Source organism: Mobula hypostoma, chromosome 4 (genome assembly GCF_963921235.1).
Source record: "Mobula hypostoma chromosome 4, sMobHyp1.1, whole genome shotgun sequence".
In the NCBI taxonomy this organism is placed as follows: Eukaryota; Metazoa; Chordata; class Chondrichthyes; order Myliobatiformes; family Myliobatidae; genus Mobula; species Mobula hypostoma.
The window spans coordinates 204,389,868-204,403,442 of record NC_086100.1 but is presented as its reverse complement, the minus strand read 5'-3'; the positions used below and the strand labels follow the sequence as shown (position 1 = coordinate 204,403,442).

At 44.1% G+C, this 13,575-nt stretch overlaps 2 protein-coding genes across 7 annotated transcripts in view; both read right to left on the bottom strand.

Annotated features, from left to right (window-relative positions):
- The window catches only part of LOC134345915 (zinc finger protein 239-like), a 44,968-nt gene extending 41,548 nt beyond the window's left edge, over window positions 1-3,420 (bottom strand). Inside the window, exon 1 of the mRNA XM_063047266.1 lies at window positions 3,404-3,420. The gene's annotated coding sequence lies outside the window, so the exon portion shown is untranslated. The remainder of the gene's footprint in view (window positions 1-3,403) is intronic.
- Window positions 736-13,575, bottom strand: part of LOC134345914 (oocyte zinc finger protein XlCOF6-like) — a 30,263-nt gene continuing 17,423 nt past the window's right edge. For 3 of the 6 annotated variants that reach the window (XM_063047257.1, XM_063047262.1, XM_063047258.1), the window contains one exon: window positions 736-5,421. In XM_063047257.1, coding sequence (XP_062903327.1) covers window positions 4,079-5,101 — 1,023 coding nt within the window. In that variant the 5' untranslated portion in view covers window positions 5,102-5,421 and the 3' untranslated portion in view covers window positions 736-4,078. Of the gene's footprint in view, window positions 5,422-13,246; window positions 13,371-13,575 lie in introns of all 6 variants that reach the window. The other 3 variants (XM_063047259.1, XM_063047260.1, XM_063047263.1) reach the window with 2 other exon arrangements.

Below are 13,575 nucleotides of genomic sequence, written 5' to 3'. Positions count from 1 at the left end.
GGAGGCCGGCGGAGCAACGCAGAGGTAAATCACAAACACGACAAAGTCAGCAGATGCTGGAAATCCAAAGCAACACAAACAAAATGCTGGCGGAACTCAGTAGGTCAGGCAGCATCTACCGAAGAGAGTCAACTGTCGACGTTTCCAGTTGAACCCTCCTTCAGGACGGAGAAGGAAGGGCGGACATATCTGAATAAAAATGGGGTGGGTGAGGAAGGGGTTCATATGGACCACACTGTCACGGTGTTGAGTTTACCAGGAGACGAAGACTGCAGGGACGAGATGTTTTCTGTTGACTAATACACTGTGTGTGGACCCCGCTGCCAATTCTGGTGTTGTGACCCAAGTCGAGACAAACACCACGCTGCCCACTCCACCAACAATACGGCACAGCTGGACACAAAACAGGGGACTTTACATCTCACAACACTGGATTCAGTGATGAAACCCGTGATTCATGTTGTTGTCCCACTGAAATCATAAGAAACGTCCACTAAGGTGCTTTTAAATACAAGCGCTCCCCCACAGGTGACGTCGCACCCCCCCCCGCGCCTGACGTCATTCATGGGTTCCCCACACCGGGATCTGCCCTCATGTGCACGGTGGCTTACGTCACCCACGTGCTGCTGTGCTCGAGATCTATTGGTTTAATGGCTGGGCTAATAATCACATGACCACCCCTCCCCCCCCACCACTGACAACCAACACATTAGGAGTCTATTATAACAGATGAGGTTTGGGGGTACTAGAAGACTAATGATAAAATAAATCAAAGCCAGCATAGCTTCTGTACAGGGAAAACTTGCCTGACAAATCTGTTAAAGTTCTTCGAGGAAGTAATAACCAGGATGGACAAACGAGAGGCAGTGGATGTAATTTAATTAGATTTTCGGAAGGCATCTGATAAGGCGTCACACATGACACTGTTCAACAGGATCAAAATCAGAAGAAATACTGGCATGGATAGAGGAATGGCTGACAGCCAAGAAGCAGGAAGTGGAAATAAAAGGAGCCTTTTCTGGATGGCTAGTGTTACATGCTTCAAGGAGATCTGTGATTTTTTTTGTGTGTGAGAATGATGTAATGGTCTTTTGGAGGTCACCTGATGTAGTTTGCCCGCCGATGAGGTCACGTGATGACATGTGCACCACGGGTATATAAGGGAAGACCCCAGATGACGCAGTTAGTTTTTAGTTCTTAGATTTCCAGCTAGAATGTCTGTCTCTCCCTTTCTGATGCGTATTTGTTTTTGACGCAGTTTCATTCTGTTGCAAGGCACAATAGTGCTGGACTGGAAATTTTTGCTGGATGTGTTGATGTACCTTATTCCAGCAGTGGTACGGGAGAGTGAAGACTTCATCGAAGTACAGGACCCGAAGGATTGAGAGGAGTTGGCATCGTTCGGCAATTTAACAAAGGATCGACCTTATTGAGTCTTCGTTGAAGGAGTAGTGACCTGCATCGAGATAACTCTTGCCAAAAGAGGAAGGAGTTCATGCGGGATTTGCTCTCCAGAAGAATTTAAGGTCATTTGTTTTAAACTGTTTATTTCCTGCATTGTGAATCCTGTGGGCAGAACCAGCAGGAAAGTCGAGTCTATGAAGAAATCCTTCTCCAGAGAAGTCTCTCCCAATTGAATGTATAAATCTGTTGGACTTTCGAATTTACCATTTTAAGAACCATATCTGACTTCACCACTTTAAGAACTGTTTAAGCATTTAACGCTTTCAGAACCAGTGCCGAGTGACAATTTGTTGAACCGCTGCATAGCGGTTAACTCCCGGTTAAGGTTTTCATTTTTTTTTATTGTTTATCCGTGTTTAGTAAATGTTTGGTTGTTTTTATATAACCTGTCTTGACTGATATTCACTGTTGCTGGTTACGTAACACCAGCAGTGACTCATGGTCTTCAGGAGTCAGTGTTCCGTCCGCTACTCTTCACATTGTTTGTCAATGATTTGGAAAATGGAACTGATGGCTTTGTGGCAAGGTTTGTGGATGATACAAAGATAGCTGGAGGCGTTGGTAGTGCTGAGGAAGCAATGTGATTGCAACAGGACACAGACAAATTTGAAGAATGGGCAAAAAAGTGGCAGATGGAATACAATATTGGGAAATGTACGATAATGCATTTTGGCAAAAGTAACGATATGAACTATTATCTGATTGAGGAGAAGGTTCAAACAACAGAAGTACAGAAGGAAATATGAGTCCTTGGGGAAGACTCCCAGAAGGTTAATTTACAGGTTGAGTCTGTGGTAAAGAAGGCAAATGCAAGGCTGGCATTTATTTAAAGTGAAGTAGAATATATAAGCAAGGAGATAATGCTGATACTTTTTAAGACACTACTTAGGCCTCACTTTGAGTATTTGTGGCCCATATCTCAGAAAAGGTATGTTGTCATTGGAGAGAATCCAGAGGATGCTCAAGAAGATGATTCCGGGAATGAAGGGGTTAAGATATGAGGAGTGTTTGCCAGCCTTGGGCCTGTACTCCTGCACTGACCTACGTTTAATAAATGCAGGTAGTGGGGGGTAAATCTCACTGAAACTCACCGAATGTGGAAAGGTCTAGATAGGGTGGATGAGGAGAGGACTTTTCGTATGGTGGGGTAGCCATAACAGAGGGCACAGCCTCAAAACTGAGGAGCGACCTTTTAGAGTAGTTAAGGAAGATTTTATTTAGTCAGAGAGCAGTGAATCTGTGGAATTCTATAACACAGACGGCAGTGGGGGCCCAGTCTGTGGGTACATTTAAAGCAGAAGCTAATAGTTTGCTGATCAGTCAGGGCATTACAGGATATGCCAAGGAGGCAGGTGCATGGGGTTGAGTGAGAAACGGGATCAGACATGACAGAACGGCAGTGCAGACTCAATGGGGCTGAATGGCCTAATTCTGCTTCTATGTCTTATGGTCTTATACTGCTGGTGTCTTACACAGTGAAGAATGACACAAAATACTTACTACATTTGGCCGCTATTTCTTTGTTCCATTACTAACTCGCCAACATCATCTTCCAGTGGTACAATATCAACTCTTGCACCCTTTTACTCTTTATATATCTGAACAACTTTTGATACTTGATATTATCATTTCACTTACCGTAATTTTTCATCTTGTCTCTCCTGCGTTTTTTTCAGTTGTCTCCTGTTGGTTATGTAAAAGCTTTCCAATCCTCTAACTTCCCACTATTTTCTTGCTATATTATATGACCTTGCTTTTGTTTTTATCAAAAACAGGAGAAAATCTGTGGATGCTGGAAATCGAAGCAACACATACACAAAATACTGAAGGAATCTAGGAGGCCATTAATAATATTACAGGATAAACAAGCAGGAACAACTCCCTCAATAGATAAAAACATTCCCAACACATACGCTCCTCGACCAGTGGAGCACCTCACCGCAGGTATTGTTTGTGTCATCAGTCAGACAACCGAAAGATCTTCTCTGTCAATCAGCTTCCAAATGCTGCGACTCTGTCATTTGTTGCCACACCCCGCTGCTGATTCCTTCTCTTCATCATACATTCTTACCCCGACCTTCGTTCGGAGCCCCAAACTCTGCCCTGTGCAGGCCCGCCTCTGGTTTCTGACCCTGCTACATTGGAACATCCAACAGATGGTTTCCCATTCTGCTTTCAGACTTTAGAGGACAGGGGTGCTTTCTAACAACCCTTTAGAAGCAGAGAAAATCACCCTTAATGTGGAAATGAGTCATGATTAAGGAGGGTAACTACCATTGTCATTCTTCCTCAGCCCAGAGATTTGAGGGGCGAAGAACATCTCAGACAGAACTACAGTCAGCTCGACTTCTTCAGTCTGCAGAAGAAACTCCTCCCATGCCCAGTGACCAGGGTGCAGAACTGGGCGTGGTGAGCAGCAGTAATAATTGCAGAGTTCAGCACTGACAGTCACTCTCGAAATTGCATTCAGCAACGGTGATGGACAAATATCCAGCATGAAGCTTATTGAAACTTTCCCCCCAGTGTGAACCTGGTAGTATGTCACAAGGTTAGATTACTGAGTGAATCCCTCCCCGCATTCACAGCAGGTGAACGGCCTCTCCCCAGTGTGAACTCACTGATGCACATTTGGTTGATTTGGCTGAGAGAATCTCTTCCCAATGTTTGAGCAGGTGATCGGCCTCCACCCAGTGTGAACTCGCTGGTGTTTCAGTAGATGAGATGACCGAGTGAATCCCTTCCCACATTCACAGCAGGTGAATGACCACTCCCCAGTGTGAACTGACTGGTGTGCCAATAGGGTGGATGATCGAGTGAATCCCTTTCCACAGTCCGAGCAGGTGAACGGTTTCTCTTGAGTGTGAACTCGCTGGTGACTCTGTAGTTCGGATGACTGAGTGAATCCCTTCCCACAGACTGAGCAGCTGAATGGCCTCTCCCCAGTGTGAACACGCTGGTGACTCTGTAGGTGGGATGATTGAGTAAATGTCTTCCCACAGACTGAGCAGGTGAACGGCCTCTCCCCGGTGTGAATTGACTGGTGTCTCCGTAGGTGAGATAATAAAGTGAATCCTTTCCCACAGTCTGAGCAGGTGAATGGCTTCTCCCCAGTGTGAAATCGCTGGTGTCTCAGTAGATCAGATGACCAAGTGAATCCCTTCCCACAGTCTAAGCAGGTGAATGGCTTTTCCCCAGTGTGAACTCGCTGGTGACTCTGTAGGTGGGATGACTGAGTAAATGTCTTCCCACAGACTGAGCAGGTGAATGGTCTCTTTCCAGTGTGAACTGACTGGTGTCTCTGTAGGTGAGATAATAAAGTGAATCCTTTCCCACAGTCTGGGCAGGTGAATGGCCTCTCCCCAGTGTGAACTCGCTGGTGACTCTGTAGGGTGGATGACTGAGTGAATCCCTTCCCACAGTCTGAGCAGGTGAACGGCTTCTCCCCAGTGTGAACTCGCTGGTGACTCTGTAGGGTGGATGACTGAGTGAATCCCTTCCCACAGACTGAGCAGGTGAACGGCCTTTCCCCAGTGTGAACTCGCTGATGTACCTTCAGCTTAGATGAGTAAGTGAATCCCTTCCCACAGTCCGAGCAGGTGAACGGCCTCTCCCCGGTGTGAACTCGCTGGTGAGCCATTAGCTCAGAGATGACCGAGTGAAGCCCTTCCCACAAATTCAGATGACCAGCTTCTGGCCAGTGTGAACTGATTGTTGTGTCCACAGGTGAGAAGACAGTCTGAATCCCCTCTCACACACAGAACAGATGAATGGCCTTGTCCCAGTGTGAACTTGCTGATGTACCTTCAGTTGAAATGACTGACTGAATCCATTCCCAATGTCTGAGCAGGAAGGATGGTCGATTGAATCCCTTGCTCCACTTCTTAAATATCTAGATAGAGACAGCAAAACTGGTGTGTTTTATTGGAATTCCCATATAAATTCCTTGTCATTTTTAACCTGTAAAAAGATTTACAAAATCCATCAATGGGTGAAGGACAACATTTCAGATGAGATCACTTTAGTTGTCAGGGTGTGATCTGGCATCACACGGTACAGTGCAGTTCAACCCAAGTTAGGGAGAGAAATTATCTTGTAACTGGGCACAGTGCTGGTATCTGAAATGACCATCAAACTCTCTGATGCTCTTCCTGTCTCTATAAGAATGGGGCATTTCTTCCATCTCCAAACTGTTACTTGGCTCAGTTTGACTCTCTCCAGTGGTATTATTCTGTTCCCACTGAGCTACATGGGTGCCTGGCCCCACAGTAACTGAAACACTCTCACGCAAATAGCCTTTGTTGACGTGCAGCTGGGATTTTTTTTTTGTGTACTGTTAATTTAAAGTGCCAGTTTTAATGCCATGTAAATATCTCCTACTCAAACGTATGGTTGGTCTGCACAGCTGTTAAAAGGAATTCGAGTGAATGTCAGTATTACTTAAGATTCTTGTCACAGAGTCATGGAAAAGTACAACACAGAAACAGGCCCTTTGGCCCATCTAGTTTGTGTTGAACTATTTAAACTTTCTACTCCCATACCCCTACAATCCAGGTACATATATGAACCTCTTAAATGTTGAAACTGAGCTCGCATGCACTTGTGCTGGCTGCTCATTCCACACCCAGATGACCATCTGTGTGAAGTTCCCCTTAACGTTTCACCTTTCACCCTTAAGCCATAGCCTATGGTTGTAGTCCCATCCCATCTCAGTGGTAAAAGCCAGCTCGCATTTACCCCATTTATAACCCTCATAATTGTGGTATACAGGTGTTCCCCACTTTTCCAACGTTCGCTTTACGAAACATCACTGTTACGAAAGACCTACATTAGTTCCCTTTTTTCACTAACAGAAGGTGTTTTCACTGTTACGAAAAAAGGCAGTGCGCGTAAAAGTCAGCGTGCGAAAAAAATCAGCGCACACCCCAAGCAGCCGCTCTCCCCTGGATTCGGAACAGCATTCTAGCCGGCATTGCTTAAACACATGCCTGTGAGCAGCCGTTAGCAAGATGAGTTCTAAGCTATCGGAAAAGCCTAAAAGAGCTTCTAAGGGTGTTACACTTAGCGTAAAACTGGACATAATTTAGCGTTTTGATTGTGGTGAACGAAGTAAGGACAAAGTGAGTTTGGCTTGTGGAAGTTGACAAACATGACGTTGAAGAGGTTTTGGCATCCCATGACCAAGAACTGATAGATGAAAAGCTGATGCAATTGGAAGAGGAAAGGATAACAATCGAAACCGAATGAGTAATGATAAAGTACCACTTTAGTTTTGAAAGGGTACGTTGGTTGCATATTTGCAAGACGGTTTGAGTCCTTACAAGGAACTGTATGATAGAAAAATGCGCGAGGCTCAGCAGTCAAGCAAGCCTTCCACATCAGCCACAGCAGATGACAAACCGCAACCTTCGACATCGAGGCAGGCAGACATAGAAGAAGATGACTTGCCTGCCCTGATCGATGATGAGATGACACCCCAGTGTCCCACCACCCCAACCCCCGGGCTTGCGTTGCCTCTGATCTGGGCCGACATTTACGTGCCGGGCAGCACCTAATTAATTAACTTGTTTATTTCGGCTTTTTTCCTAAAGATGTGCTGTGTGCCTCCTGGCTACTGCTGTACCCGTGCATGCTTCGTGGATCGGTATCAGTTCGCTGCCCGGAGGGTGGGTGCCACTGCACCACCCAAACTCCGACGACTCAGCCTAACCCACCATCATCAGTGTGCTCGGCAAGCTGTCTTCCTGATTCCCATAAGTGATACTACACTGTACATACATTATTTCTACTTTATATAGGCTGTGTATTTTTATGTGTTATTTGGTATGATTTGGCAGCTTCATAGCTTAAAGGTTACTGGAGAGCGCTTGCGCCGTGTTTTTGCCGTGAGCACTTGCGTGAGATTTTCACTACGGAGAACAGTGCAGGCAATGATTGTGGAAAAGTATTTCTACTTTATATAGGCTGTGTATTTAACATATCATTCCTGCTTTTACTATGTGTTACTGTTATTTTAGGTTTTTATGTGTTATTTGGCATGATTTGGTAGGTTATTTTTGGATCTGCGAACGCTCACAAAATTTTCCCATATAAATAAATGGTAATTGCTTCTTCGCTTTACGACATTTCAGCTTACGAACCGTTTTATAGGAATGCTGTACCTTTGGATGGCGGGGGAAACCTGTACCTCTATCAAATTTCCCCTTAATCTTCTACATTCCAAGGAATAAAGCGCAGACCTGTTCAGTCTCTCCTTATAACCCAAGTCTTCCAGACCTGACAACATCCTTGTGAATTTTCTCTGAACTCTTTTACATCTTTCCTTTAGGTTGGTGACCAAAACTGCACAGAATACTCCAAATCAGGCTTCACCAATGTCTTGTACAAAGTCAACATAACATTCATCTCCTGTACTCAGTACTTTGGTTTATGAAGGCCAATGTGCCAAAATCTTTCTTTCCATCCCTATCAAACTGTGACACCACTTTCAGTGAATTATAGACCTGCATTCCTAGGTCCCTTTCTTCAACAACACTCCTCCATGCCCCACCAGTCATTGTGAAAGTCCTAGCCTGGTAGGTCCTACCAAAGTGCAACACCTCACACTTGTCAGCATTAAATTCCATTTTCCATTTCTCAAGCCATTTTTCCAGCTGGTCCAGTTCACACTGCAAGCCATGATAGACTTCTCGCAGTCTGCTAAATCCCCAGTCTTGGTGTCATCCACAAATTTGCTGATCCAGTTCACCACCCTATCATCTAGATTACTGATATAGATGACAAACAACAACAGATGCAGCACTGATCCCTGTGGCAACCACTAGTCACCGGCCTGCAGTCAGAGAGGCAACCATCTGCTACCACACTCTGGCTTCTCCCAAAGACAGTGTCTCATCCAGTCTCATTCATCTTGAATGCTGAGTGACTGAACCTTCTTGACCAACCTCCCAGATGAGACTTTGTCAAGTGCTTTGCTGAAGTCCTTGTAGACAACATCCACTGTCTTGCCTTCATCCATTTTCCTGATAACTTCCTCGAGAAACTCTGTAAGATTGGCTAGACATGACCTACCATGCACAAAGCCATGCTGCCTATCCTTAATCAGTTCACATCTATCCAAATATTTATATATCCGGATCCTGCACACACATTCCAATAACTTTCCCCCTACTGATGTCAAGCTCACCAACGTAAAATTTTCTCGTTTATTTTTAGAGCCTTTCTTGAACAGTGGACCAACATTGGCTGTCCTCCAATCTTCCAGTACCTCACCCGTCACTGAGGATGATTTAAATATCTGTGCTTGTGCCCTGACAATTTCTGCACTTGTCTTCTGCAGGGTCCCAGGGAACAACTTGTCAGGCCCTGGGGATTTATCCATGGTAATTTGTCTTAAGGCAGCAAACACCTCCACCTCTGTAATCTGAACAGGGTCCATGAATTTGATGCTGCTTTGCCTCACTTCGATAGACTCTGTGTCCGAGTAAATACAATGCAAAAAAAAAATCACCCCCATCTATTTCGTCTCCTCATGTGGATTACCATTCTGATCTTCCAGAGGATTAATTATTTTCCCTTGCAATCTTTTTGCTCTTAACATATCTGCAGAAGCCCTGAGGATTCTCCTTCACCTTGTCTGCTGGGGCAACCTCATGCCTTCTTTTATTTCTTTCATAAGTGTTCACTTGAATTTCCTGTACTTCATAAGTACCCCATTTGTTCCTATCTGCCTGTACCTGGTATGTACCTCCTTTTTATTGATCTGGGAGATGAAAGCCAAACGGGTGATCGAGCTGCGTGGTGGGAGGTGAGGGGGGCGGGTTAAACTAAAGTTGCAGGGAGAATGGGAGCCTGAATAACAGAACAGATAGTGGAGGGGTTGTGGAGTCAGATGTTGTTCAGTTCTCAGACTACCCAATAGTCAGCAAGAATTGGAGAAGCAAATCTGCAGAGATAGCAGACAACTGCAGGAAACATAAAGTTGTGATCGTAGAGGATTTTAATTTTCCACATATTGATTGGGACTCCCATACTGTTAAAGGTCTAGACAGGTTAGAGTTTGTAAAATGTGTTCAAGAAAGTTTTCTAAATCAATATATAGAGGTACCAACTAGACACGATGCAATACTAGATCTCCTATTAGGAAATGAGTTCGGACAGGTGACGGAAGTGTGTGTAGGGGAACACTTTGGTTCCAGTGATCATAACACCATTAGTTTCAACTCGATCATGGATAATGATAGATCTGATCCTTGGGTTGAGGTTCTAAACTGGAAAAAGGCTAAATTTGAAGATATGAGAAAGGATCTAAAAAGTGTGGATTGGGACAGGTTGTTCTCTGGCAAGGATGTGATCGGTAAGTGGGAAGCCTTCAAAGGAGACATTTTGAGAGTGCAGAGCTTGTATGTTCCTGTCAGGATTAAAGGCAAAGTGAATAGGAATAAGGAACCTTGGTTCTCAAGGGATATTGGAACTCTGATAAAGAAGAGAGAGATGTAGAACATGTATGGGAAACAGGGAGTAAATAAGGTGCTTGAGGAGTATAAAAAGTGCAAAATAATACTTAAGAAGGAAATCAGGAGGGCTAAAAGGAGACATGAGGTTGCTTTGGCAGTCAAGGTGAAGGATAATCCAAAGAGCTTCTACAGCTATATTAAGACCAAAAGGATAGTAAGGGATAAAATTAGTCCTCTTGAAGATCAGAGCAATCGGCTATTAATGGAACCAAAAGAAATGGGGGAGATCATAAATGGGTTTTTTGCATCTGTATTTACTAAGGAAACTGGCATGGAGTCAATGAAAATAAGGCAAACAAGTAGTGAGGTCATGGAACCTATATATATTGAAAAGGAGGAGGTGCTTGCTATCTTGAGGCAAATTAAAGTGGATAAATCCCCCGGACCTGACAGGATATTCCCTCGGACCTTGAAGGAGACTAGTGCTGAAATTGCAGTGGCCATGGCAGATATATTTAAAATGTCGATATCTACAGGGAGGTGCCGGAGGATTCGAGGATAGCTCATGTTGTTCCATTGTTTTAAAAAGGCTTTAAAAGTAATCCAGGAAATTATAGGCTGGTAAGTTTGACATCGGTAGTAGATAAATTATTGGAAGGAGTACTAAGAAATAGGATCTATAAGTATTTGGATAGACAGGGACTTATTAGGGAGAGTCAGCATGGCTTTGTGCGTGGTAGGTCATGTTTAATAAATGTATTAGAGTTTTTCGAGGAGGTTACCAGGAAGGCAGTGGATGTTGTCTACATGGACTTCAGTAAGGCCTTTGACAAGGTCCCGCATGGGAGGTTAGTTAGGAAAATTCAGTCGCTAGGTATACATGGAGAGGTGGTAAATTGGATTAGACATTGGCTCAATGGAAGAAGCCAAAGAGTGGTAGTAGAGAATTGCTTCTCCGAGTGGAGGCCTGTGACTAGTGGTGTGCCACAGGGATCAGTGCTGGGTCCATTGTTATTTGTCATCTATATCAATGATCTGGATGATAATATGGTAAATTGGATCAGCAAATTTGCTGACGATACGAAGATTGGAGGTGTAGTGGACAGTGAGGAAGGTTTTTAAAGCTTGCAGAGGGATATGGACCAGCTGGAAAAATGGGCTGAAAAATGGCAAATGGTGTTTACTGCAGACAAGTGTGAGGTATTGCACTTTGGAAGGACAAACCAAGATAGAACATACAAGGTAAATGGTAGGGCACTGAGGAGTGCAGTAGAACAGAGGGATCTGGGAATACAGATACAAAATTCCCTAAAAGTGGCATCACAGGTAGATAGGGTCGTAAAGAGAGCTTTTGGTACATTGGCTTTATAAATCAAAGTATTGAGTATAAGAGTTGGAATGTTATGGTGAAGTTGTATAAGGCATTGGTGAGGCCAAATTTGGAGTATTGTGTGCAGTTTTGGTCACCAAATTACAGGAAGGATATTAATAAGATTGAAAGAGTGCAGAGAAGGTTTACAAGAATGTTGCCGGGAATTGAGAAACTCAGTTACAGAGAAAGGTTGAATAGGTTAGAACTTTATTCCCTGGAGCGTAGAAGAATGAGGGGAGATTTGATAGAGATATATAAAATTATGATGGGTATAGATAGAGTGAATGCAAGCAGCCTTTTTCCACTGAGGTAAGGGGAGAAAAAAACCAGAGGACATGGGTTAAGGGTGAGGGGGGAGAAGTTCAAAGGGAACATTGTGGTGGGGGGGCTTTTTCGCACAGTGAGTGGTGGGAGTGTGGAATGATCTGCCAGTTGAAGTGGTAAATGCGGGTTCACTTTTAACATTTAAGAAAAACTTGGACAGGTACCTGGATAAGAGGTGTATGGAGAGATATGGTCCAGGTGCAGGTCAGTGGGACTAGGCAGAAAAATGGTTCCGCACAGCCAAGAAGGGCCAAAAGGCCTGTTTCTGTGCTGTAATGTTCTATGGTTCTAAAGTCAGGAATGAAAACCATTGAGCATGGTGCAGTGAATATGCTGAGCCCTGTATATTTCAATGCAAGGAGCAGAGTAGGAAGGGTGGATGTGTTCAGGGCATGGATCAACACCTGGAATTCTGACACTAGGATCTGGCAACTGTGGACTGGGACAGGCTCTTTATGTCAAAGGTGTGCTTGGTAAGTGGGAGGCCTTCAAAGCGAAATTTTGAAAGTACAAAGTGGGTATGTGCTTGTCAGAATAAAAGGTAAAGATAAAAACTGCAGGGATCCTTGGTTTGCAAGAGATATTGAGACCCCGGTGAAACACAAAACTGAATTGCATAACAGGGATACAGGGATAGGCAGGCAGGTTCTTATGGAGTATAAGAAATGCAAGAGAACACATAAGAAATAAATCAGGATGGCTAAAAGAAGGCATGAGATTGCCCTCACAGAAAAGATGAACGATATTCCAAAGGGATTCTAGAGATAGATTAGAAGCAAAAGGATTGTAAGGTACAAAGTTGGTCCTCTGGAAGACCGGAATGGCAATCCACGTGCAGAACCACAGCAGATGGGGAAGATGTTAAATAATTTTTTCATCGTGAGATGGACACAAGGTCTATGGGAGTGTGAAAAAGCGGCATTAACATCGTGGACCCTGCACAGATTAAAGAAGAGGAGATGTTTGCTATCCTGAAGCAGATGAGGGTGGATAAATCTCCAAGCATGACAAGATGCTTCCTTAGACCTATGGGATGCAAATGCAGAAATTGTCAGGGCCCCCAGCAGAGATAATTAAATCATCCTTAGTGTCGGGGGAGGTACCAGAGGATTGGAGAATAGCCAATGGTCTTTCACTTTTTTAAAAGGCTCTAAACATAAACCGGGAAATTATACATTGCTTTGAGGATTTGTTAGAAGGTATAGATTTGTTATGAAAGTATAGATAAAGTAAATGGAAGCAGGATTTTTAAACCAATGTCAAGTTGGACTACAACTGGATGTCATGGGTTAAGTGAGGAAGGTGTAAATTTAAGGGAAGCATGTAGAAAAACTCTTCACTGAAATGGCCGTGAGAGTGTGGAATGAGATGCCAGCACAAGTGGTGAATATGAGCTCGGTTTCACCATTTAAAAGAAGTTTGATTGGGAGCCTGGATGGTAGAGGTATGGAGGGCGATAGTCCCAGTGCAGGTCATTGCATTAGACCAGAGGTCCCCAACCACCGGTCCGCAAAGCATATGCTACCGGGCCACAAAGAAATGATATGATTTGGTGATATGAGTCAGCTGCACCTTTCCTCATTCCCTGTCACGCCCACTGTTGAACTTGAACGCACACAAGGTCATTACGCACGTGTCATCCATGTCAGCGTGGGAAGAAGATCAACTCCTCGAGCTTGCAAATGGCGGCGGGCTGAAAAGTATGTTTGACATAACATCTCTGCCGGCATTCCGGATCAAAGTCAAGGCTGAATATCCTGAGATAGACACAAAAGCACTGAAAACGTTGCTTCCATTTCCAACATATCTCTGCAATGAATGCAACGAAAACTAAATCGCAGAACAGGCTAGACGTAAAGAACCCCGTTCGAGTATCACTGTCTCCAATCACCCCTTGATAGGACCCTCCTGTTGCAGAAAAAAACAAGCCCAGGGCTCCCACTGATTCAGTGATATTGGTGT